Source organism: Myiozetetes cayanensis, unplaced genomic scaffold (assembly GCF_022539395.1).
Source record: "Myiozetetes cayanensis isolate MyiCay16 unplaced genomic scaffold, myiCay2020 scf2-11, whole genome shotgun sequence".
Lineage (NCBI taxonomy): Eukaryota > Metazoa > Chordata > Aves > Passeriformes > Tyrannidae > Myiozetetes > Myiozetetes cayanensis.
The window spans coordinates 6,011,773-6,038,707 of NW_026087411.1; the positions used below are offsets into that span (position 1 = coordinate 6,011,773).

The following is a 26,935-nucleotide window of genomic DNA, read 5'->3' on the forward strand; positions in this document are numbered from 1 at the left end:
GCAGAGTGACCAGGATGTCCTTCCATCACATCTGCATGACACTGGATTAGTCTGTGTTTGTTTCCACAGCCTCTTTGTCCTACTAGGTAGTGCCCTGTTGTAGCCTTATTCTCAATATCTGGAAGTGATTAAAGCAAAAACAAATGTCAAATATTATGCTATAGTCCGGTATTTTAAAAATTTCTGATTGTTCCCATTGTTCTGTAAAATTAAAGGTAGAAAAAAACCCAATATAACCATATGCATATATAATAATATACGTCTATACATATGTAACTCTCATAACTATGCAAAAAACCCTGTGCTTACATTATTTCTGTAACAGGCTGCTGTTGGTAGTGGGCTGATATAGCTCATGGCACAGGAGAAAGTTAGTGCCATGGTCTAGTTGACAAGGTGGTGCTTGGTCACAGCTTGGACTCAGTGATCTTGGAGGTCTTTTCCAACATAATTGATTGTGTAATTCTGTGTGGAAAAGAGTGGTGGTGGTGGTGATTTGTTTCTGACTTCTTGTGGAAGTCAGTGGAATTTTGGGCAACACGTGAAACAAATACTGGGCTGCTGAGGAGGAGCCGGGAGATCACACTTAACCTCTCCTTCATTCTGGGCCCATCACACAAACACAAACTGGTTTGCCAGACCTGGGTAAAACCTGGGAGGAGTAAAAGCTCTTCCGGGATGTTGATCTGTGAAAACAACACAATATTCATTACAAGTAGTTCTTTTGGCAGCTGCCCCGTTTCCCTCAGAGCGGGCAGACAGACCCCTGCGTGGAGGGGATGGCGTGAGGGGCGAGGGCGGGCAGCCCCTCAGAGTGGGTCTGTCCCTGCGTGGGCATAGGTAGGAGACAAAAACAAACAGCCCATCTGGTGAATTGGGGTGACTGAGGTCACAGAATCACAGAATCAACTAGGTTGGAAAAGACCTCCGAGATCATCGAGTCCAACCTTTAACCCAACAGCACCTTGTCTGCTAGACCATGGCACTGAGTGCCATGTCCAGTCTCTGATCAAAGACCTCCAGGGATGGTGAACCCAACACCTCCCTGGGCAGCCCATTCCAATGTCTGGCCACTCTCTCTGCAAAGAATTTCTTCCTAATGTCTAACCTAAACCTCCTCTGGTGTAGCTTAAGACTGGTCCCCCTTGTCCTGTTGCTGGTTGCCTGGGAGAACAGACTGACTTCCCCGCTGGCTACAGCCTCCTGTCAGGGGCTTGTAGAGAGTGATGAGGTCTCCCCTGAGCCTCTTTTTTTCCAGGCTGAACAAGCCCCAGCTCCCTCAGCCGCTCCTCACAGGACTTGTCGCCCTTCCTTGGACACGCTCCAGCACCTCCATATCCTTCCTAAACTGAGCGGCCCAGAACTGGACACAGCACTCGAGGCGCGGCCTAACCGGTGCCGAGTTACAGGGGCAAAGAAGCCCTTCCCCGGCCCCGGTCTCTGTCCAGCCCTGTTCCCGACACGGAGCGAGTGACTCGGTGTGCCCCGCGGGCTCTGTGTCTGGGCGGGGGCGGCTTTGCCGCCATGGCAACGGCCCGGCCGGGGCGGGGCGGGGCGGGGCGGGCGGCGCGCGCTGACGGCTTCCGGCGTGCGCGCGCGCGTCGTGCGGCGCGCGCGCGGGGGCCCGGCGGAGGTCGGGGCGGGGCCGCTGCCGGTGTCGCTGTCGCGATCGGTGTCGCTGTCGCGGGCGGTGTCGCGATCGGTGCCGGTGCGGAGCCCCCGCGGGCGGCGTCGCGGCGATGGACACGCTGGGCAGGAAGGTGGTGGTGTGCGACAACGGCACCGGGGTGAGTCTCTCTCTCTGTCTGTCTCTCTCTGTCTCGCTCGCTCTCCCGGGACCCGCCCTGCGGCCCGGCCGGAGGGGGAAGGGGGAAAAGCCGGGAGACTCCCCCGCCTCCCCCGCTCCCGGAGCCGGCCCGGCTTCCTGCCGGCACCGCCCCGCCCGGCCGTGCCGCAGCCGCCATCCCGGGCCCGGGAATGAATGGGCGGGGGGAGCGCCGGGCCCGGCCCCGCCGATCCCGTGATCCCAGCGCAGCGGGGACCACCGGGCGGGATGCGGGGCCGGGGCTGCCCTGCCCGCCCGCGGACCCTCGGCCTCCCGCCCTGCTGCCCTCCGTGTCCTGCTTTCCCTCTGCGTGACCCGAGCGAGGCTCTGTAGCCACGCCGGTTTAGCCAAAAATACCGATTTTTCAAAAATTTCTGAATGAGCACATTATGCGTCGGGCGACCAGGTTGTGTCCTCGGTGCGCAGGATTATTAGTTCGGGGAGATGTTTTGGTGGGGTTGTTGGGGTTTTTTTGTGGGTTTTTGTTTGTTTGTTTTTTCTTTTTTTTTTTTTTAGCATCTTTTCATTAATACCTTTCTGATCCGCAACGTAACCTCAAAATTTGTCATTTATTTTTAAAATGCCTTTCTGATCCACAACGTACTCTCAAAACTGGCATTTTTTTTTTTAAATTTCCCCATCTTTTTCACCTTTTCCTGCCTCCTCGAGCCTGCAGGCACCCAGTGGAAATCTATCCTTTTGTCAGGCTGCGAGGCACCTCGACAGGAAGTGAAAAAGATACCATTTTAGAAAAAAAAAAAAAGAAATAAGATGCTGTTTCCCCATGGTAATTTTTTTTTTTTTTTTTAGCAATCTAGGGCTTCCCCTCGTAAAGCAATATCATTTTTATTATGGGGAGTTAACATAACTGGTGGTACATTGAAGATCTTTTGAATGTCAAAAAAAGAGGAAGTTTTATTTTATATAGATACTTGGAGTAAAAAAGAATTTTTTTTTCTTTTATAAGCCTAGGAAGAGAACAGCTGAGACAAAGGATGCTGCTGTTAGACATTCAGCATCCTGAATTAGAGGGTTTTCCAATTAGCATCTGGAATTATTAGAATGGTTCAGGAAGAGGAACATCATATTTGACAGGTCTGAGGTTTGACAGTTTTGATGTTTTTTTTTCGTTTTTCCTCCTATAGCAAAAATTATCGTTATTAAGGCTGGGGTTTAGGACATTTGGCACTTTTTACACTATCATTTAGGAAAAGGAAAGGAAAAAAATATAACATTTAGCACTTTTTTCTTACAACGGGATACAGAAGCTGCTTTGCTTGTTTGTTGTTGTTTGTGGGGTTTTTTTAATAATAATATCTTTATTATTTAATATCTCTATTATCAGGCCCAAAACAGAAAAAAAAAAAAGAAATAAGATGCTGTTTCCCCATGGTAATTTTTTTTTTTTTTTTTAGCAATCTAGGGCTTCCCCTCGTAAAGCAATATCATTTTTATTATGGGGAGTTAACATAACTGGTGGTACATGAAGATCTTTTGAATGTCAAAAAAAGAGGAAGTTTTATTTTATATAGATACTTGGAGTAAAAAAGAATTTTTTTTTCTTTTATAAGCCTAGGAAGAGAACAGCTGAGACAAAGGATGCTGCTGTTAGACATTCAGCATCCTGAATTAGAGGGTTTTCCAATTAGCATCTGGAATTATTAGAATGGTTCAGGAAGAGGAACATCATATTTGACAGGTCTGAGGTTTGACAGTTTTGATGTTTTTTTTTCGTTTTTCCTCCTATAGCAAAAATTATCGTTATTAAGGCTGGGGTTTAGGACATTTGGCACTTTTTACACTATCATTTAGGAAAAGGAAAGGAAAAAAATATAACATTTAGCACTTTTTTCTTACAACGGGATACAGAAGCTGCTTTGCTTGTTTGTTGTTGTTTGTGGGGTTTTTTTAATAATAATATCTTTATTATTTAATATCTCTATTGTCAGGCCCAAAACAGAAAAAAAAAAAAGAAAGAGAGCTTCATCCTTCACTACGGTCCTTTATATGGCAGTAACCACTGAGTTGTGAAATGTTTGGTGTATTGGTAGTGACAGCAGTGTTGTGCCTTGGCTGGTCTCAGGTGTGGGACGTGGATAAAGGCTTTTGTCCTTATCAAATTTCCCAAGCTGGGTGTGCAACACAGATTTCTTTACAACATTACATATCTCTTTGCGTGCTTTTGATTCCAGGGACATCTTGGATTGATGCTTTTTTTTTCCCCCTTTCTGTGAGTTGTACCAGCAGGAGATGAAAAAACTCAGTGGAAGGCAGTGGAAGGTGCCTTTATGGTGCGAGAGGAAGGGCCTGTGTCACTCGTGCTTGGCCTCTGAGCAGAACAGCGTGTGTCTGGAAGTACCCTGGCCACAGAGCTCCTTGGGTGGGAGGGCAGAGTGTCGAGAAACAATGGTTAAATCAGTAAAACTCAAAATATTTAGATTGTGTTGGGGTAATTGAACTAATATTGCAGTAACAAAGCTGGAAGAAAATTCCATTCGGTGAATCTTTTGAGGCTCAGCTGCATTTGAAGACTATCAAGTAGCTCTATGCTGTCAGCCAATATTTTGATGATAATATTTTTCCTGTATGACAAGACATGTTTTATGTCAGAGTGATTTCTGATATGTCATACTTAAAACCGTGATTGAAATTAAATCTCCTGCCAGGCATCAGAAATATTAGATAAAAAAAGGGAGAATATCCTTGGAAAAATCAGATGTGAGTTTTAACTTTAGACTTGTCTTTGAAATCTACTCATCTTGGTAGGCTGCACAAGGACTTTTAGTGTGTCAGGCTGCAGCCAGTCTTTGAGGAAGAGGTGACTAGAAGGAAGTTCTTGCAACATGTAGTGTAGGAGGGAGGGAGGCGATGGCACCTCAAAGGTCTAAACCATTAAAGGTGGATGTTCTTATTGTTACAGGACAAATGGTAAGTTACTTAGTGGCCTGTAAAATTGCTGTAGCTCTATTTAGGGTTTTTGTTTGGGAGTTGCATCAGTGGAAAGAATCAAACACTGAGATCTGATAAGAATATTAGCATTCATTTTAAATCTTGCCACGTGACCTGTTCGTGAGCTTCCTCATTCTTCTGGTTTGAAAGAATACTTATACATGCGAGTTCTTGGTGTTTGATGACTCAGTAGGAAGTGAAAGAGTCAGTGTAAACCACCGTGAAATGGAGAAGAAACTATATATGGTAAAAGCTCTTACATACATGGCCTTGCACACGGGCAGGCTAGGTAGCTGTTCTTAAAACGTTCTGAACGTGTGTGCAAAAAATAAACGGTGACGAAGTCCCTGCAGAAATGGGTAAATTCATCAAGTGTTCGTGTTACTGTTCGAAACATGAGCGTTGTGCTGATAATTGTCGTGAGAGGTGGGCACAGTAAGACCTGGAAGAGAAACAAGTACACTGTACTTAAACTGGAGAGTTTCAAATTGAGAGCAGCAGGAACAGTGAGTGTTTCATGCTGGGCACTAGAAAAGAGAAGCTGATTCTGTTCCAGGTTACTGCAGTTCATAACGTTCACTTGAAGATTTTGGAGGATTTCCAGTAATGGACAGGAGGAGGGAGAAGTATCTTATGTTTCTTGTACCCCTTCAAAATATCAAAAACTGTCCAGCATCTATTATTATACAGAGCTGTGTTTTTAAGGTGCATTTACCTACTGGTAGTTTTAATGAGTCTGACTCTTCAGCCAGTGTTGGATCATCACAAACCTACTGAACCACCTGAATATTCAGGATTATGTCGGGGAGAGTACTACAGCAGGGATGCTCCCATTGATGGGCAAGCTGATATACAAGGCTCACTTGCTCTCATGTTCACCAAATTTTTATGTAGACTGGAGAGGGCAATTTCAAATTTGAAGAGGAGTTAAAATTGTATCTGTGTACAGCTAAATCTGTAGAACGTTGTAAAATGTAATTTTTACGGCTCTCTGTTCTGGTCTGAGAGAGGTGGGGAATGGACTTGGGAGTGTCCAAGCTTAATCTCACTCACTGCAGTTCCCACAGATTAAACCTGGGTTTGAATGTGTTTTAGCCTGGTTGGAGAAATGGCGATCTGTTTTTAAAACCTGGGATTTGTTCACTACCAACATAGTTAATTTCCCAGGAAGGTATGTCAAGGTTTTAATGCAGAAAAGGTCTGGAAGTTACTATTGAGATCAAATAGTAAGAATAGTGTTTTTGTAGGTCAGCAGTTTCTAGGTCAACGTAGTTGTTTGTGATTTTGAGAGGTATTTTTAAGGTTGGCCGAGGGGCACTTGCTGATTTTTGTGCAGTAGCTTTTTTGGCTGCATATCTCAGTGGTTGCTTGATGAACCTGGGGATTCCAGCAGGGTTTAAAAGTGTGGGTAGTGAAGCTTTTTGAGGGGTGCTCCAGGAGCTTGAGGTGTAAAGATTTATTTAGATGTTATTTGTCCTGTTGCTTCTGTTGACCAACATGGTTGGTGATGACTGGTAGGGAAGTTGCTTCATGCTGGGGTTGGGGCAGAAAAGGAGGAAAAGCTGTAGGCAAATACATGGGTGCAAAGATGGGTGTGGGGTACATGGATGGTGCTTATGGGTTGTACTTGGAACAATTCAGGAAACCCCAAGCTGGAGGAGGGGATTGTATGGGATATTTCATAGAACTTTCTTCTTGCTTGACCAGGCCCTGCACAGTGGAATTTATAACAAGCATTCCTCCATATTGTAAAAGCAACAAAAATTGTGTGCTTGCCCTTTGTGCAGCAATTTGCTAAGCCTGAAAGGGAGCTTTTTTTTTTTTTTAAATTTGGACACCATTATTTGGGCTCAGCTCAGCCCTTCAAAATGTCTCATATGTTTCCTCGAGTTTAAAACTTCTGGTAAAGTCTTCTGGTGCATTCAGGTAGTGTGATCCAGAAATGCTTGAGGCTGTTCTTTGCTTTCCGATAGCAGCACTGCATTCTTGAATACACAGATAAGATCTATATAACTCCTAGGTACTTCTGGCTTTAACACAAGCAAAAGAATTGATAAGTGCTTGCCTTTTCGGTTTTAAGCAGAATGGGTGAAATGGGCTGTGTACACAGTTGTCATTCTTCAGGTATTCCAGACAGCTCTGTCCTCGGAGACAGCAAGCACTGAATGAGTGAAAGAGATCAGGGTCACAGAAAAGCAAAAAAAAAAAAAAAATCCTTTCTCCCTCTGTTACCCCAAATTTTATTAAAATATCTCTTGGCTCTTTCTGTAACTGGCTTGATAAATTTCTTTCCAAAACAGGTGCTCTTTTTTACTGCAGTAAGGTGAATAATTACAAGCAACAGCAAGTGACTTTTCATGTTCCCGTTAGTGTAATGACAGAATTCCTCTCACTGCAATTAGCTGTACTCTTTGCTGGGATAATTGTTCCGGTGGCAGCCTTCAGACCTTGCTCCAGAAAACCTGGTGAATGCTTTGAAAAATGCTAGCAGATGGCTTTTAATACAACCTCAAGTGGCTAATTTAAGTTTTGGGACGGGGTCCCAAGGAGGCTGTGAATTGCCTCTCCTTGGAGGCTTCCAGCACCCAACTGGTCCAAGCCCTGAGCAACCTGCTCTGAGATCAGGGGTGTCTGGTTTGAGCACAGGGCTGGACCAGACAGCTCCCAAGGTTCCTTCTGGCCCGAGTGATCCCGTGGTGCTGGGATACCACGGCTACACCTCAGTGGTTGAGTAATTCCGCAGGTGAAAACGTGTTTTGTTCTGGCGTGTTAATACAGTGCAAGATGCAAAGTGTGTGTATGATACACGCATGTGGGATAACTGAAGAACACAACTCGCTGATCCCTGTGAACTAAAATTGTAACTTTTTGCTGACACAATTAAAGTTCATGATTAACAACTGAGCTTCCTCTAGTGGCTGTATTTTTTTTTTTTTTTTTTAATGTTCAGTAAGTTGTCGTTTTCTTAGTGTATATACTATCTCGGGGCCCGGTGAAATAAAGCTTCCTTTTGTATATATTTGGGTAAAAAACACTTTCAGAGGATCCTGTTTGGTGTGAACTACCATCATCTGAGGTTTTGGTTGTGCTGTTGGTTTTAGAAGTGCACCCTGAAAATTATGGAACTTTGAGAAATCTACCTGAGTTAGTCCACATAGACTTATCTGCTAGTTCACAGTTCAGCACTTTTTATAAGAGCATAAAACTTGACTTCACAAGGTTTTGGGTTCTTTTTCATTGTGTAATTCATTATGCTACTGTGTGCTTTAATTGGAGAGGTGATTTAATTAGGTCTCCTTGGGTTCTCATAAGGTGATCTGTTATAAAATTACGGATTTCAGGTGGCTGGAGGACGTTTTTACGGAGTGGCCAAATCCAAATTCAGACACCAGACTCTTTTACACCTCACAATGTACTTAGTTGTTTTAATACCCTTTCTTAAAAATCTGGCAGTCTTGATTCAGAAAACATTCTGGAAAATATTCTAATATTTTAATGCATCATTTGAAATGTGTAAAATTGATTTGAAAGTATAAATCCAATTGGTTTTCAGTGGGACACATGCTCTTGAATTTGGACTTCTAGTTTTTTATCCCAAACCAGCTTTCTATTGGTAAACAAAAGCAATGCATATTCTAATAAAATATTCTCTTCCTTTTCAGTTTGTGAAATGTGGCTATGCAGGCTCAAATTTTCCAGAGCACATTTTTCCAGCTTTGGTTGGAAGACCCATTATAAGATCAACTGCTAAAGTAGGAAACATTGAAATCAAGGTAAATTTTTTTGATTATTATTTCCTTCTGATAGATGAAGATACATAGGCAGCTTTTGTTTGGAAATGCTTTCTCCTTAACTCCCCTTTATGCTGTTTCAGTATTTCTTGATTCATTTCTGTGCTGGATTTTAGCCTGTCACAAACTACAAGGTTATGAAGAGGGTAATCTAAAGCACTGGAGGCCTTCAGATAGTACACCTGAGGAGGCAGCAGGTAGGGCTCAAGTGGTTCTGGGCAAAAAGGGGCTTCAAATGCCAATATGTAAATGATGTCAAGATTAGAAGGCAGAATTTGGACAGAAGGGATTGTCGCCAAGCTGTCCTGTGGGATTCTGAGACAGTGTTGAAGAACTGCTGGAGCTTCCAGGTCTTTCTATATGGTTTTCTTTCTACTCACAGTTGATCATCTGTGATCTTGTATGAGATGTTTAACCTTGGCTGTGTTTGCATTTCATTGTTTCTATTGTTTTTGTTTTCCTTTTGCTGTTGATGGACGTGGGTATTCCACACCAGTTGGAGAGGCTCTGTCCAGGCTGCTTTGTCTTGGGACATTATTCCAAGACACGGAGGGAAAACCATTGTTTGAGAATCTTTTTCTGATGTCCAGGCAGCTGTCATTTCTCACTTATTTTATAATTACAGAGTAATGCTTCAAATGTTAATAGCTGCTTCTGCAATACAGGCTTCAGTAAATGTCTCAGCCCTGCTGTGGTCACATCCTCCCTTCTTGCTTTTAGCCACACAATTCTCACCTTGTGCTGGCCATGCTGCTTGTGCAGGCATGTGGTGAGCCACTTTAGTGAGCTGATCCAGCTGAAAAAGAGGGATTTCTTTGTCAGGTAAAGTTTTGAATGCCTTACCATACAGCTGTGCAAACTCCAGTTGGAGAGTGAGGGAGAAGCAGGAGGCAATGCAGAATTCTAGAAGTCCTCACTTAGGCCAGTGAAGGTCAAGTAGGACCACATATACCACAGGCTTTCAATTTTGCTTTGCTTATTGCTTCTGAGCAGCAGCTTGGGAAGGGGAAAAGAAAAACTTGGCCCAGTCTTGTTCTTTATTTTCAGAACCTTGTAGTCGACAAGGAGAACTTGAGTTATCTGACTTCTGCTGCTGCCTCTAAAATAGTTGTAGTATCAGCAGAAGGCCACACAAGGAAGTCAAGAGGTTGAAAGACATCAAACCTTCCCAAAATGCATTCCTAGGGTTTTGTTGGGTTTTTTTTTGTGTTGCTAATATTGCAATACTGCTTTACTTTGTATCAGCCAGGACAATATGGTTGAGAGGACGGAGATCTTTCCCTTTCACAATAGAGAGAAATTTTTTGTAAGGAGAGGGAAAACATCTTCCTTTCTCTTGCAAGACTTGGGGACAGGTGGTTCTTGGGGTATCTACTTGAACTTAATGTGAGGAGCCTCCTTAAAGGAGATCCTGGTAAAGTTTTATGAAAGTTATGCAGTGATTTACGAGTCTGAAGTCCAGAAAAAATTTTCTTGCATGAAATCTCGCTGTTGAAGTTGTGTTTTCTTCTGAGCTGGTCTGATGCAGCCTGTCCTGCCAGTTTTGATATCCTCTGATTACCTGATAACTTGGTTTAATATCGTTACAGATAACAGTGTTAAATTGAAAGGATAGGAGGTAGAGGTGGGTAATTACTGTGAGATCAGTGCAAAAGAACCGGTAAACTATAATTTCACACGCACTGCTGGTCTTCTGCTTGAGCGTGGATCACGTGGGTGCACTGTAGGGTAGTACAAACTGTGTCTAGATTCTTCCTACGAGTTTTGTAGCATCTGCCTATAACAGCTTGTCACCTTTCTTAAGGAAGCAGTGTGTCAAGAGAAGAAATCCCTGCCACAGCTACTTTGGGTATCCCAGTAGGATAATACAGTAGGAAGACTTGTTAAGCGTGAGTGATGTTTTTCTTTGTGAGATTCCTAAAAGCAGATTTCCTAAAAGAAATACATTTTAGCAGATGAGCTCCATGCCAAAATTTAATTCTGGGCATTCACTGTGAGTTCTTACAGGATAAGTTTGAAACCGAGTAAAGGAAGCTGGCAAGAGTTTAACTTTTCAGAACTATTCAGGAAAGCTGTCATTCCTGAGAAATTCGGAAACTCTGTGAAAAGAGCCTGGAAGCTGATCAAAACAGTGATTATCATCCATCGAGTTACCAGTTTCAAGTTGCTCTGCCCATATTTTCTGTATGGATTTTCCTTTTGGCTAGAAGCAGGGATATAGCTTTTCTCCTACTCAGAGTCCCCAGTTCAGGACATAAATACAAGAGTTCAGTTATTAGTGGGATTATTTTGCTTAAAATTGCAGCCTTAAAACTCTGAACCCAGAAGAATAGATGCTGCTCTTAGCTTTTACTGACTTACTAGTCTTTGCAGCAGGTTTGGGGGTACTAGTAGGTCACTACTGATAGGTAGTTTTCAGTTCTTGGATATTTTAAATGAAATTTTTAAAACAAAATATAAATTTAGGATTTGTCAGAGCTAGTTATGGTCAATTGCCTTGTGCAGAGTCTCGTCTGCTTCAGGTAAACACCTTGCCCAGGATAAAGCTCCTTTGTTACAGAATATTTATACACAGAATCCTATTTATGAGAGATAGGCAGATATACTGATCCTGTTTGCAGCCTAGGATGCATAAACATGACATGCCACTGACATGTAGCAGTAGCTTCCTTTAAAGAGACAATTTAATTTGATACCCTGAGAATGTTAGTTTGGCCCTAACTAAACTAACTCAGATCATTTCCTGCTGTACATGCATCTCTTTTCAGCCTAATTCTACTGTGTACTTAAAGTAATTTGAGAATTTCATTTAGGCCTTTTCTGACTTTCTTGCTTCTACCTTTTCTTCACCTTTCTTGACCTGTTGAAGTAGAATAACAAAATGATGGTAAGTGAGGTGCCCCTGTGCTTTTTGTTTGCCATTTTTGCTTGATGAGACCTAGTAGCTGTTATGTTATTTTTTAATGCTGTTCATTGTTTTGTCTTGTCTTACATTTTACATTTGAATACATACTTATTTTGGACATTCTTCATTGCTTTGGTTTACTGGCAAAACTAATTAATGAGAATATTGTATGTATTGCTTCTAAGTGCTACATAACCTGTAGTTTTGCAAGATGCAAGAATAACACTGGAAGATCAACATGAACTCAGCAACTTTAACGGTAGAAAGTGCTCAATTTAACATTAAGAACCGAGAGTTTGAAGAACTATTCAGATTTCAGTTAGACAAACATTCCTGAGTAACCAAGTGGTGGAAATATTGGATGTCACGATACTGATTCCTCTCTGCAAACTCAGTTGTGTCGTCCTCCTTCCTCTTCACCTGCCAAGTGTGCCTGTTTGTTAGTGTGTTAGCACTAATGTTCTCAAGAGAGAACAATTGTTCTGCCCTTTATCTTTGTTTCAAACAGAGGACGTGAAAGTTTCGTGCAACTTTCACATTGCACCTTTGAATAGCAGCTTTTCCTGGGCTGTGTCCTGTCTGGCAGCAGAGAGCCTCAGAGAACAATGCACAAAAAGGCTTCCAGGTCTTCTGACTGGTGGAGTTTCTGTCGTCTTAAATTCTCACGAGTAGTGTGTGGCTGTGTGGTGGAGTTCCAATAGTACGGTTTCAACAGAGTCCCTTTGGTTCAAAACATGGGAGTCCTGACTTTTGTGTTCTGTGCAGTCAAGAGCTAAGTGTGATCTACTGTGCAAGGAGAACAAACAAAACACCTCGTCAGTGAGAGGGGGTGGAAGAAGAATGGTTTGACTTAAACTAAACTTGGTTTTATATAGTAACTATTTAGGTTACTGTTAAGGGCACTGTAAACCAGACACCAGATTTTTTCGCTGTGCATCTTTTTTTCCCCCTGGCATTGAGTAGTAGGTCGAGTAATCCTCAATTCCAAGTTTGCTGTGCCACAGCAACTGCAAACTGCAGGGGCATATATTTGGATGAAGCAGCTGGCCTTTTTTTTTTTTTTTTTTTTTTTCCCAATTAATATTAGTATGGACACAGGGCTGTTGGTATCTAGAATTATGTCCTTATAGGCTAAGTACAAGTGAGTCAGTCCAGGCTTCTTTATCCCAGACAAGTGTGGGATATAATAGGGAGCAAAGATAAGATGTTATTGTACATACTTCCTCTGGGAAATACGTGGGAAAGGAGAAGATGTGATGCTACTAATTTGAATGTGCAGTGTTTGCATAACTAACTTTAATAAACAGATTGCTTAATCAGTGTGAAATGACTATACAAACTGCATTAGCTGGTTGTGTTTGTGCAAGAATGCATTACTTGGGTTCTTGGCTTGGGACTTTTGGCAAGGAACAGACGAGGTTCTATTTTATATTTAGATGTGTCTCTTCGCACCCTACTGACACAGGCAATATGTAAACCATTGTTTCTTTTGATGTCTGGTGTGGAACTTACAATCTCTTATTTGCTTTTGCTACTGTTCGGTATGCTTATTCACCACTCATTATTCCTTTTTTGGTATTGTGCACAGAAATTTGCAACATGCATGGAAAAATACTCTGCCAATCCCACCTACTATCCTTGTGTGCTGTTTCGCATCTCAGCTCTCAGAAATTAGTATTTGATAAAATAATTTCGGAGGTGTCAGTGGAGAAACATCTGTACCTACAGAGGTGTTCGTAGTCTCTAACAGGGTTTATTGGTTTGTTTAAGGTTAATTGAAATTGAATTAATTGAAATAATAATATTTATTTTGGAAAAGGTTTGGGATGGGTAACAGCCAAATTTAAATACTACATGAAATATATTCTACTTCTCTCCTAAGTACCTGAAAATGGTTCAAAAATGTGGGCGCTGTTTAAGAGCACAGCTGGACACAGGCTGAAGCAGTTCACTGAGGAGTCTGGTGTTCAGGAAACTTTGCGAGCACTGACGTGTCTCTGTATTGAAATTTTCGCAGGATCTCATGGTTGGTGATGAAGCCAGTGAACTGCGATCGATGCTGGAGGTGAATTACCCGATGGAGAATGGCATAGTTCGAAACTGGGATGACATGAAGCACCTTTGGGATTACACGTTTGGACCAGAAAAACTTAATATTGACACAAAAAATTGTAAAATCCTACTCACAGAACCTCCCATGAATCCAACTAAAAACAGGGAGAAGATTGTGGAGGTATGTCATGTCTAGTAGAAGCTGATACAGACTGTCCTTGAAATACTGCTGAGAGGTTTCTTGTTCCATCAACACACAGTGACTGTCTGAGGCAAAGCAGTTCTGTTTTCTAACCAGAACTCATCCTCAGCCATAGTCATGAATGCTACTGAGCTTAAATTCAAACAGGCTGATCTCATTCCAAAGCTCTAGCAGGCTTCTTGTCTCAAGCCATACCAGCATTAAAACACAGAATTGGGAATGCACATCTGTCCACACATATCCAAGATTCGTTGATTACGAGCTGTTGGATGAATGTTAATTACTTTAAATGACTTGGACTTCTGTAAGCCAGTAATGCTGCAGAGGAGATGGGAGCTGGATGATGCTCACCAGATGGAGCGGTGTTGTTGGAGGTGGCTGAGACAAAGGTGTGATGACAACCCGTGCACTAATCTTTAATTAGTGCTAGGGATTATCAATGAAAGCCTTCTAAGAAGGAAAGCCTGGTTCTTGGATCCTTGATCTCAGAGGGCTGCCCTGGGTGATCTAAGCTCCACCTGAGCCTTGTGTTCATGTAGGTTGTCAAATGTTGTTTAGCTCCAGTACTATGTGGCAAAGATTCAGTTTTGAAGACCAAAAATGTTTGATGAGAACAAAAAGTTTAGTTTCCCGTTTTGTTTGGTTTTTGTTTTCTTTTTTTCCTCTCAAGCATCACAGGTATTTTCAATTAATACAAGTAGTCAGTGTAACTAAAATGTAATTAAAAAAAATTGCTGTTAGAATAACTGATAGGATGGGAAAAATGGATTCCAAGCCTGTAACCCTATCCATTTATCAGAACTTTGAATATCAAAGCTTGTATATGTATTTTTCCCCCCAAATACATTGCTTATTCTAATAACAGTTTACCTGTATTGTTACCTGCTGACCTCTCCCTTAAAATCCTTTTGTTGTCACAGGTACAATAGGGCTTTTTTTTTTTTCTTTCAACATGGCAGTGAATATATTTATGCTAATCCTTTCTTTCAGTGACTTGGGAGCAAATGAATTCTAGCAAAGTTTAAACTTAAGTGAAAAAAGTCAAACCATGCAATCTAAATTCAGCATTTTTTAGCAACTGTGGACTTCAGGGACCTGTCACCCAAGTATTGTGTAGTGCAACACTGGTAATACCATGTACTGCACATCAGTCAGCTGTGGTGTGATAGGCATAGCAGATTATTCTGGGTGGCCTCCACGTAGCAGGAATGGCTGCATTTCCTGCCCAGGCTTCTTTGCTTTTCAGCTGTCTACAATAGTGTTCTTGTTTCTGTTTTCCTGCCGAACACAAAAGGGCTGGATTTTAGTTATTCTGGTACCAAGCGATTTTAAGCCATACATTGAAAACAGTATGGCCTCTGAACTCTGATAAAATATTTGCATTGCTCCATCTGCTATTTTTACACCACTCCAGAGATTGTAGATGCTTAATCGTGAACTAGAGGATTAGTGAGAACTAGGATCCGTTTCTGTAAATTTAAATTTGAGTTACACAGAAGCTCACTGTTTCTATTAATATTTGTAATGGAACACAATGTTATGAGGACTTGCAATATTTATTTTAACCACAATGTATTTATACTCCTTCCGTTTTTGACATGGCCTCCTCCCTGCCAGGGAGGGTGGCCCAGTATGAAGCAGAGGACTGAATGAAGATATTTCCTAAAGCCTGCAGTAAATATAATAATGTCTGTGCAATTTGTGATACAGTGCAGTAGCATTCTGAAAGGAAAGCTTAGTCATCTGGACCATATCAAGAGGATAGATAATTACATATGCTGTCCTTCACTCTCTTCCCAGTAATTCTCGTTCCTTACCTCATCTCTTCATCAAACTCAGCTGCAGGGTAAGGCAGCAGGTGTTCACATGGCAGCTATATTGTAAAAAACATATTTAAAAAGTGCCTTTTCTTTCACAGCATGTGCAGGACACTGGTTGCTCCTCAGCTTAACTGAGTGTTTGCTGTTTGTCTGTCTCTCTGCTGCGTTCTCATTCTGTAACGCCCTCAGAAGCAGCCAGACTGCAATGGCATATCAAGTAGCTGTAGAGATACTCGAGCACAGTCACTTCTCCTAATCCCAGACTAGAATTCCTTACCATTCTTCCCAATTTTTAATTCTTCCTTTCTAGTTAGAAGATCACTTTGTAGGCAATCCAAAATATGCCGTCAAGGGAGGAAGAGTCTTTTCATAGAACATCCTGCTCAGTGTTTACATCTTAACATATATGTCCCGTGTGAAGGCATTTTTAGTGTCAAATATGTCTTGAAGGAAAGAATAACAACCCCCAAAAGGCCTGCATACAGGTTATAAAAGGGTTTTACAGTGACTTCTGGGGTTTTGGCACAACCTGTGAAGGCAGTAACTAATGCCATTTGAGTATTCATTTTGTTGTATGAAGTTGATAATTTAGGTTTTCCTTATATTATTTTTTCATTCAATAAGCAGTCACGTTGTTTGAGAGTCTCATCTGTTTGGAACAGTGTTGGTTTTAGACAATGACTACTCGTATGGAATCTCTTTGAGCTGCTGCCCTTTCAGCTGTTCCCTTTCTGTTCCTTTTCACATTATTCTAACAGAGGAGGTTCCTTAAATAGCTCAGAATTCTAAAATTGTCAGGCATCAGCTTTTTTTCTCCAACAATATTTGGATATCTTTTACTTGAGCTGTGGGAGTACTTAGGATTTAATCAGTTTCTAATCCTAGAAGTTGCAGAAGGGCTCAGGAGGCTGCAGAGTAGCAAAAGCAAAACTTCTGTATGTGTTGAAATAATCAGAGTTCATCCGTTTTTCCTGGTAAAGCATTTTGAGGGGAAAATTACTGTACAGTATGATTTGTTTACTTGGCCTTTTTTGTGTTTATAAAGAAGACAAGATCCTATAAACCCTACATCCTTTAATCTTGGCCTGATTCTTCACTGAAACTAGTTTAGTGGTTAGGGGAACCTCGTGTGCAAGACAAGCAGTTACTTCTCATGTCTCAGTATGAGTTCTGCAAACCTGCAGTTTTCTGTCTGTGGTGGAGTTTGCACTAATTTTAGAAGTTTGTCAGTGGTTGTGCTTTAAAGAAAGGAAAAAGGTGGCCCAGATGCACAGGAGTCTGGTTTTACTCAACAGAGTCTGCAGTTGTACAAAGTCTATAAGGCTTGATATGCAGAATAATAAAACCCTGAACTTCGCTTTAGAGGATACACCTTTAACAAACATTTTGTTCCCAAGTCACACTTCAGTAATGAAGTGCTTGTCTGGTCTGCAAGTACTGCCTCCCACTCATTAAGCACTTTGCAAAAGGGCTCAGTAAAGCTGCACAAGTCAGTGTGTGGGTTTTCTTGTGAGTATTTGCTCCTTGTAAGGGTTTTTTTGGTAAGCATTCTGCTAAACGGACGTGGAATATTTCATCTGGCTTATCTGGTGTGAACGGGTGAGGTATGGAACTGAATGTACTACTGTGTTTTTGATTAGTAAAAATACAAAATTCTAGAAGTACAGTTTTCAAACACCTATGAAATTTCTTCTAGTGTTTGGCCTGCTTTTGGGAGCTAATTTTTGCCTTCATCTTACAGGTCATGTTTGAGACGTACCAGTTTTCTGGGGTATACGTAGCCATCCAGGCTGTTCTTACTCTGTATGCTCAAGGTAGGCAAAAATAACCTAAAATCTCTTTAGTTTATAAATGTGTTGCTGAGGCAAAGTACTAATATGGCATCACTGGGTCTTGGGCTTAATTCAACACTGTTCTCTGAGTAAGCTCAGCTCTAACTGACAGGCTTGCTTTTTGTTTTGGGGAATTATTGACAGGTATCACTGTCAGTGTTATTTTCATGGATTACAAGCATGTGGGGACATGCTTGTAAATGCAAAATCCCAGATTATCAAAACTGTTACTGTGTCAGGGTGTAATTGTTTTGCCTTTGGCGCCAAGTCTTAATGACTGACTTTTGATTTTCTGATAGTGGGTGAATTTCAAGATGATGATCATATGACTCTTGCAATATTTTCAGGGGGAAAAATAAGTAGGAAGTTGAGTCTTCTGCTGTGGATAAAGTAGGTTAAAAGATCCTCACCCTGAGCAGAAAATTACGGATTGACTGAATCCAGTGGAAATTCTGCCACTGACTGCAGCCCATGTAGGATTTTAAGGAGTGACTCAAGCACATCAGTTCTAATACAGTGACTCCTTGCATCTGTTTATTAGTGGCTTGGTGTATTTAGGACAGGACATAAATATCCTTGTCCCTTAAACACATCATTGCAGTTTCTATGTCCAGGAGCCAAAGTGAGGGGGTACTGGAAAGGTGGTTCTGTTATGCAAGTCATTAAAATGAGTTGAACCAAACCCACTTTTGCACACCTGAATATTAATTTTGTTTGCTGCAATCTGTGCTATTACATTTTTTCCCCTTGCTTTTTGCTTTTTCTTTGGTTTGCTTCCTTTAAGTATTTAATTGACTAACATCTACAGTCTTAAAATCTGCTGTAATTGTACATGTACGTTACTGTGTGGTGCTCAATTATTTTGTGAATAACAAAGTGGTGTTACAACTTAGAGCAGCCTGCAGTGTTTCTACATACCATCACCTAAAACAAAGTTGAAGACCTTCTAAGGTGTAACAATCAAGGGGTCCATAAGTAAAACATTTGCTTTTGAAAATTAAAAAAGCCCTTTAAAACATCCTACTTATTTATATTACATTAAAGGTTAAAGCTGTGGCTAAAATTACATAGAGGTGTGCCTCAGTGCATTTTTAAAGTCTCCCCTTAAAATATGCTTGCTTTAGGCAGCTTGTGAAAAACTATAAAACCATTTTCTGATCAACTTTCACCATTGATTTGTGCCTCTTAACTACTGAAACTTCTGTTTCTACATGCTTATGATATCTCAGTTAGAAGTTAATGGTTTTGTGATAAACTTTTTTCATGAGATTTGACTTTTTTTGGTCCATGAAAGTGGATCTGATTCAACCTAATGCTACTTCTGTGTGGAAAAAATGAGGCATGTGCTGTGTAGTCCAAATATCCTTTACCTTATGAAATCACTACTTTGTTTTTTTTTGAATACCAGTCAAAATCAACAAGTCCTCAGAGTTGTTACAAGATAAACTCGTGGCCTGAATATCTCTAGGTTTCTTCATGTTTGAGAAATTAATACAAGGTTGCACATACACAGCTGAATCTGTGGAGGAATTTGTGCCCCAAGAAGCATTTAATGAGCATAGATATTCTCTTTAATTAGAGTGCAATTTAAGATGTCAAAACACCAGGTAAAACTGCAAACGGTAGAGTTCTAAGCATCTAGGTAAAAGTAGAGGTAATACTTAAAAAAAAATAATATGAAAGCATTTGTTACCATAAAAACATTACGTTTAAAATCCAGTGATGACTGAGGGAACAGAGGTTGTGTTAAGATTACAATGAAAAAATCTTAAACTCGCTACTATTCTGCTCTATTTATGAAAGTCCTAATAAAAGCTGTGCGTCTTTTTTTTTCCTCCCCATTCTTTTAGGTTTGTTGACTGGTGTTGTTGTGGACTCTGGAGATGGTGTAACCCACATTTGCCCAGTTTATGAAGGTTTCTCCCTCCCTCATCTCACGAGACGGTTAGATATCGCTGGGAGGGATATCACCAGGTACCTCATTAAGGTAAGCTGGGAAGACTTCTTAAAGCTTGAGGCTGGTACCTGTGGTACTTTGGTTCAGGTTAAAATCCCTTGATGGCAAGAAACCAATATACAGTTTCCCTTCATTATTCATATGTTAATTTAGATTAAGAACTGTCTCTGTATTGCTTCAGTCTATTCTTATGTTTCCTCATGTAAATCACACCTGATGTTATTGATGTTATTCAGAGACATCCCATTTTCTTAGTGGCAGTCTTGTAGAAAGGGAATTTATTCCTTATTTGGGAAGGAAAACCTCCAAAGTTGGCTTTCTCAACACATAAAATGAAAGCTAAATTGTATTCTCTCAGTTCTACTCATTTATTTTCAGATAGACTTTCTTACAGTGTGGAAAATAGTGTAGTGATTCTTCCCTGATTATTAAATAAGACACCATGTTTGAAAGACAGTTTGTTTGTTTGGGTGCTTTAAGTATAAGCAACATTCTGGAATGACAAATCTTATGGTTAAACTGGAGTACTGGAGTGTTCTGGAGTGAAGTCCTAAAGATAGGAATTATTTTGGTTATCTTTAACTTGTCTTCGTGATGGTTATGCTGAAAGTTGTAATGACGAAAAGAATTTCCCCCTTGGGGGTCACGCTGCTGCTATTCCGCTTTTCTGGTCATGACGGATATACTGGGATGGATTTGTCTCAGTACTGAATTTGTAGTTAAAAAAGGGGAGATGAGCTTTTAAAGATACCTGTTTAAATGTACTCCTCTGCTGAGAGATCTGGACTAACCTGCTGTGTCCCCTCCAGCTCCTCCTGCTGCGAGGTTACGCTTTCAACCATTCTGCCGACTTTGAGACCGTTCGCATGATCAAGGAAAAGCTCTGTTATGTGGGGTACAACATTGAACAGGAGCAGAAACTGGCACTAGAGACCACAGTATTAGTTGAATCCTACACGGTAAGTGCCTTGGAGACGGTTTTTCTCCTAGGTTTAAATTCATTTAGCTTTGATTCCTTTGCAGTTTTTCTTGGCAGTGGCTCGTTTCCCAGCCATAGGAATCTGTTAGAATCAGATTACTTCGTTCTGGGAAAAGCTTCTAAAAGCTGTTTTTTCAGATTTTCCATAAGACTTTCCACTCATTTTTGCCATTGTAGATCCTTGAAATTTGAATATTACAGTGCAGGAACTTGTAGAGAAAGTGGCCTTACTCCAGCATATCAAATCCTTACAGCTTCATCCATATAGCAGTGAGACATATGAGACTGATACCTGCTGTCAGGAGTGGTAAACTTGCTCCTGGTGGAAACTTCCTGTGATCACACATGGGAGAAAGTAACTTGCAGAAAAGCATAACTCTTGCTATAAGATCATCTTTTAAATTGATAATGGGAGTTGGTATTGTAAGGAAATGTTTGGTATGGATGTGTCTGGTCCCTGATGTCTCAGAGTGAGTTGCAGTGATTAAAGAATTTGCGTATTCTTTCAGTAGTATTGAATGACTTCTTGCAGTGCTGACAAGTATCAACAATTTCCTGTTTTAAAACATTAGGGAGCAATGTAGGTCATTTCCTCTTGGTTTTTTTTTTTTTTTTTTGAGTATTCAAGTGGCTAAAAGTAGTCTTCTCAATGGTGTTTTTACTTCCCTAGCTCCCAGATGGCAGGATTATCAAAGTCGGTGGAGAACGGTTCGAGGCACCGGAGGCTCTTTTCCAGCCTCACTTAATAAACGTAGAAGGGGTTGGTGTGGCTGAGTTGCTGTTTAACACCATCCAGGCCGCTGACATTGATACCAGGTAAGAGCACAGTGTTTAAAATCCTCTGTCGAGGTGCAGGGGTGATGTGAGAACTGCATTCAGAGTAACATCTTTTGCTTTAGACACCAATGCGTGTTGCTAGGGGGAGGGTGTATGCTGGGAGAGGGGCTCAGGCTGAGGTCTTGGAGCTCAGCAGGTTGTCTGGAAACTATTTTGGTGTGAATGAGCAGATAAAAATCTTGAAAGCACAGTGTTTTTTTACTGCTGCTTTCTGGTAAAGCGTGAGCAAGTCTGTCTTTGTGCAGTGACCGTTTTTTAGACTTGTATTCACTCCCCTGTCCGTGCAGGTACCTACCCCTCACACAGAGTACAACACTAGAAAGACTCTTTCTCTTTGGGTCAGGTCTGAATTCTACAAGCACATCGTGCTGTCTGGAGGGTCCACCATGTACCCCGGGCTGCCTTCGCGGCTGGAGCGGGAACTGAAGCAGCTCTACCTGGAACGGGTTCTGAAAGGAGATGTGGAAAAACTCTCGGTGGGTATCGAGTGGCTGCTTCATTTGGAGGGGACACGGAGTCTTATCCTGAGTCCCCACTAGAGGGAACCAAGTAGTCAGAAATGACAGAGGCTGCGGGTGGCCCTCTGTGTGACTTGCAAAATCGCTGCCTCTCAGTTCTTCACACCCCTGCGTTTCCTTTGCAATAGTCACCTTTTAGTCCATGCTAAAAGCAAGGAATTCCTGAAGTCCTGGGTTAGTTTGAATGTAAAAGGGAGTAGGACACAACTTGTAACGTAGGTTAAGCAAAGCTGAGGAGGGTTTTTTGTGCCTTAAAGTCATTATTGGGAAAAATAATAATTTTTTTTTAATCTGTGAAAGTTCTAATTCATACTACAAATGAAATGCTCAAAAGTGAGAGGCTGGAGTTCCAGTGGAATAGGTTTTCCTTTTTCATTGGTTACTGTGATAAGGAGGCAGCAGCCACACACACATTACAGATGTAGTGCTGTCTGCTTTTCAGTGAGGAGATATTTGCAGAGAAAACTCCTTTGAGCGGAGTTTCCAGTGTTGAACTACATTGAACTTCCCTGGTTCTTAATACAGTGTCCTCTAAAGATCTTTTGTGGCAATATGGAATGACTCAATTGTACAGAATGTTTTACAACTGAGACAATATTGCACACGAATGACTGTACTCATTATTGCTCTTAGAGTTAGAGCTTTAGCACTGAAGAATTTTAGGGAACATTAATTTGTTAAGCTGGTCTGGGTTGTGTAAATTTAAAATCTGTTTCATCTACCCTTTTAAAACTGGGTATAATTTTAAAATATGTTGTGATTTGATGATCTGGTAACTTCTGATAATTTTAGCCACTGAAGCTTATGAAGTATTTCACTCTTTACTGTGTTCATGAAATGCAAAAATTGGGTCTTTAATTTTATATTCTGACTCCTGGACTTCTTGTGAATATACTGAAAGTAGAGTTTTGGAGGAGGTGTCAATAGCTGTCTCTAATTTCCCGTGCAAAGGAGTTATTTTAGTGGGGTTGCACAAGCTGGAAGCTCACACGGGGCGCCCTGTGCTAACGTCTCAGTTCTTTGGCCGCATTTTTCTCACTGAGACAGTTTCCACTTCTTTGTTCTGGTGGAAAGCCCAGTTTTATTTTTGAAAGGCTTTTGTGTTTCAGGGATCCCAGTAACAGTTTCTTTCCTTTCTCTTAGAAATTTAAGATCCGAATCGAGGATCCACCCCGTCGGAAGCACATGGTGTTCCTGGGGGGCGCGGTTCTAGCAGACATCATGAAGGACAAAGACAACTTCTGGATGACCCGACAAGAATACCAGGAAAAGGGAGTGCGTGTGCTGGAGAAGCTTGGTGTGACTGTTCGATAGATCCCAAAGCTTGTTCCCATCACATGTCTAAAGCTTTTTTTTTTTTTCTCCTTTCATTGCCAATCTCTGAACTCACTCAGCTCCATGCTATGGAAGGGCCTGTCTGTGGCCTTTTGACCCAAACGTCAGGTTTTGTTCTGGTTTCTTGGGGTAGCTTTTGTTAAATGTTTCTTAATGTGGCTAAATTTGACTATTAAATTTGACCACTTCCCTGCAAACAAAACGGAGCAAGAGCAGCCTGTCTACTTCATTGTTCCTTCCCGGTAGGCAATTGGGTAATTCCGGTAGGCTTTTTCTTCTGGGTTTATTGCTGTAGTCCTGCTAGCTTTTGTCTCTAGTTCACGAGGGGTTGTGTGCCTTTTCTAGCATAAGAAAACCTTTAAACAAGAGTTTTTGCTATTGGATCATTGTGGTGATTATCTTTGCATCTTTATGCCTCTCTCTACATCAAGTTTTTTTTTTTTTTTTTCCTTTTCCTGCTGATTAGGAGTTCTGATTAAACATTGCTAGAAACTAGCTGAAGTAGCTGGAATGGCTTTAACACACCGTTTCCATGTAACGTGGTTCCATATGCACTGCTGCCTAAACTGGCTTCTGAGGGGGTTAATCCTTAAAGGTGGTGGTGGTGGGGCTTCCAGACTGTATTTCTCTAAGTGGGAATGTACAGTTGCCACAAGTGGAGACAACACCTGATGTTCTGGCAAATGTACATTTGTGGCCTTAGGTGTCTTTTTTTTTTTTTTTTTCCTGGAGAGAGGAGACAGGCTTGAGCTGTGTCGCTTTTTTTGTTAAGGGACAGCTGGGAGGGGTCAGCCTGTCCAAAAATGCCTCTTTTTATAACTAAATTTTGGTACCATGTTGTCTCAGCATAGGGAGCAAGAATGTTAAATTAGCTATTCTGTAATTGTTGAGAAACTTAGATGTGCTGAGACAGGAGCCTCTAAACTTACTGAAGTGATTTAATACTTTCAGAAACGCTTGTGAAAACTGTAACTATAGATATTAAAACCCCCAGAACTAAGTTTTAAAAAAGTCTGATGTTTTTAAGTGCTTGTATGTACATCAGAAGCACTTCCATTAAACTTTACAAGTATATTAACCTAGTGCCAAGTAGTTACTGCAAATGAATATTTCAATGACCAGTGTTTATTGCAGCAAGCAGATATTTATAAACAACCAGTGGCAGTAGGTTATAAAGAATGACTTATATTTCTTCCAGTTAAAAATAACATTGGAATATGAGATGTTGTTGGTTGGTAAATAGCCACAATTCATTCTATCCCGTCTTGATTTTTGATACTTAACGTGGGATGGGGAAGGAAGTGAAAACCAGTGATGAAAATGCTGTTTTCCAGAAAGTACATTAAAGCTGAGCTGTTCTAAAAAAATAGAAGTTGTCACTAGTAATTATCAGCCACCTTCTCTGAGTATAGTTGCCTGTATTTTTTTTTTTCCTACTAGCAGACTGGTAACTATCTTTGCAATAAAATCTGCCTTACAGTAAGCATAGCAAAAACTGCCAGTTAGACTCAGTTCTACTTTGCTTTCCGTGGAAATAATACATTACTTCTTACTGGTTTTCGAAGCCTACCACAACATTTAAGCATAAGGAAGTTAAGATCTGCTTTTGACTTCCAAACCTTGGAATGTACAAGAGATGCTTTCATACACTTGCCATTTGTCTACATCTTTACATTAATAATTGACCCCAGGAACACAGAAATGTTAAACTCCCTCGGATTCTTAAAATCTGCTTTCTTTCTAAATCGAGCAGACAGCTTCCTTTGGCTGAGCGAGCCAAAGGGGCACAAACCATGTCTGCATTTCTTTAATAACAAGACAGTCACTATAAGTATTGCTAGTAATGACCATTTAATTATAGGTGGGTGGGGTTTTTTGCAGCTATATTTACTCTTAACTTGAACAATATGAATTTACAGGCATGCCGGTCGTGCCTCAGTGCATGCACTTAAGCAGTTACTAGATTTTTGGGGACATGAATGTAAGGGGTACTCTGAATTCCTGTAGTCTTCTAAACATTTAATACACAAGACTTAAAAAATGCTGTGGGCTTGCTTTAGAGCTATGATTTCTCAAGTGACTGTCTCTGGGCTTTTCAGACAGTGTTGGGAATCATGGAAATAAACCAAAGAATGACTTAAAAAACTTTTTTTGAGTGACAATCTGTCATGTGGTTTTTCAAATCTAGACCTTGACCCTGCAACCCCTTTTCTAAACCATCTTCTCCCCTGTCCATTGGATTCGGTTGGGTATGTGCATGTTTGAGTAGAGGTTTTGGAATCTGGCCCTTTCACTAGAGAACTTCCCAGCACCATGAGTAATAAATGTCAGTTGATTGTGTAGAATCTCGGGTTTCCATGGAAACCATGTATATATTAAAAAAAAAAAAAAAAGAAAAAGAGGGCAACTAGCATTTTAAATTAACAGTTATCACGGATTCAGAGGAACACATATGTAATCCAAGTACTGAGTGGGGTGTTCCAGTTGTGCTCAGTGTGGTTCTCCATGTGTGTGTTTGCACACACAAGAGTGTGTGTATGTGTGTGTTCTCTCAGCTGACAGCTTCAATATTGCTATGAAATCAATCTGGTTTTAAATTTTTTTTTTTTGAAGACCAAATAACTTGAATTGTATTTGCAAAATGCTTCAGCTCCTATAAAATTAGAATAGAAGATGCCGCATCAGTTGTAAGTTTTTTGGGAACATCCTATTTTTAATGTTAAGCTGCTTCAAACCCTCCCCTCCCCCAGTGTTCTAGGATGTTAACCAATGTAACACAAATGGCTTTTTATACAGTTCTGAATAATGTTAACACACAACACTGGTTGAGACCGTGAATGGAAATAAACATCTATTTAAATTGACAGGTCTTTTCAATACAAAAAATAAAATCAGATTTTTTTCAAAGTAGATTATGTTTGCTTTGTTTCCTTTGGGAAATCACAGTTCTGTCAGTTTTTCTCTAACTTAACTTCCATCACAAAACTACCCTGAGCAGCTTTAGCTGAGAAAATCTGACATGACAACACATTCTCTTCTGATTGCTGTCGTACTCTGTTCTCTAGCCAATACCCCACTCTCTTCATCCTAGTTTCTTTAAAAAGACAATAAAATCTTTATCCTTGGACAGGAATCTTTTTCCAGTTCAACCTCAGTACTGCAAAATGGGAAGAGCCCTTGTATTGGCCTCAGAATCCTTGGCTAAGCTCAGAAGCCACACAACGATGCCCTGTTCAGGAAAAGTCTCTCTCATTTTGACTTTGTGTGCTGCTTCACCTGCATCCCTTATTTTAACTGATAGAAAAACTGTGCACGGGGTTAAACAGTTGCATTGAAAGGAGCTCAATCAGCCTCCTCCCCTCACCCCCAGCTTCCTGTGTGTGCTGTGCTGGAGGTTTGCTCCCCAGGCATCCTGTCCTTGGTAGGATAATGGCTTTGGATTTCTTAGAGGGACCCAGTACGTACAGTTTGGCTCTGGGTACATCTGTCTCAGTGGCTTGGTCAAACACTTGTCATCTTAGGGACAAATACAGGTAGCTGGGATTTTAATAGGACAAAAAAAAAAAAGGCCTCCCAAAACCCAAGGCTCTGTTCCATCACTCTGCATTCTGGGGAAAAAATGAATACATCTGCTCTACCTCTGCTCAGTACTAATTCATGTTCCCTGCTCCTCCCCTTTGGCTTGTTTTTCCTGACATGGCTTTTGTGTGGAGAGGACTAAATACAACTCAGTTTACATTTGCCAGTCATCTTTTTCAATAGAGAATTCCTCCCCGCAGGCACTTCAGCTATTTTCCACAAACTAGTGTCATTAGCTGTTTCAATGCAGTGAAAAATCAAGGTTTGCCTTTTTTTGTTGTTGTTTGGGGTGTTTTTGGTTGGTTAGTTTTTTTGTTGGTGGTGTTTGTTTTTTTAAATCCAAATACATCTCTT

General features: G+C 41.0%; 1 protein-coding gene across 3 annotated transcripts; it reads left to right on the forward strand.

The window, feature by feature from the left end:
• The first annotated feature begins 1,616 nt into the window (after nucleotides 1-1,616).
• On the forward strand, nucleotides 1,617-25,912 carry ACTR2 (actin related protein 2). Of its 3 annotated transcripts, XM_050315060.1 has the most exons (10): nucleotides 1,625-1,787; nucleotides 8,437-8,547; nucleotides 11,438-11,452; nucleotides 13,488-13,703; nucleotides 17,286-17,358; nucleotides 19,227-19,363; nucleotides 20,143-20,292; nucleotides 20,983-21,128; nucleotides 21,493-21,625; nucleotides 22,811-25,912. In XM_050315060.1, exons 1-10 carry the CDS (start codon nucleotides 1,740-1,742, stop codon nucleotides 22,979-22,981), a joined length of 1,200 nt encoding a protein of 399 aa, XP_050171017.1. In that variant the 5' UTR covers nucleotides 1,625-1,739; the 3' UTR covers nucleotides 22,982-25,912. The 3 variants fall into 3 exon arrangements, with proteins under 3 accessions (XP_050171018.1, XP_050171017.1, XP_050171019.1); XM_050315061.1 differs by lacking the exon at nucleotides 11,438-11,452 and having other exon boundaries at nucleotides 1,617-1,787; XM_050315062.1 differs by lacking the exon at nucleotides 1,625-1,787 and having other exon boundaries at nucleotides 11,435-11,452.
• The last annotated feature ends 1,023 nt before the right edge of the window (nucleotides 25,913-26,935 follow it).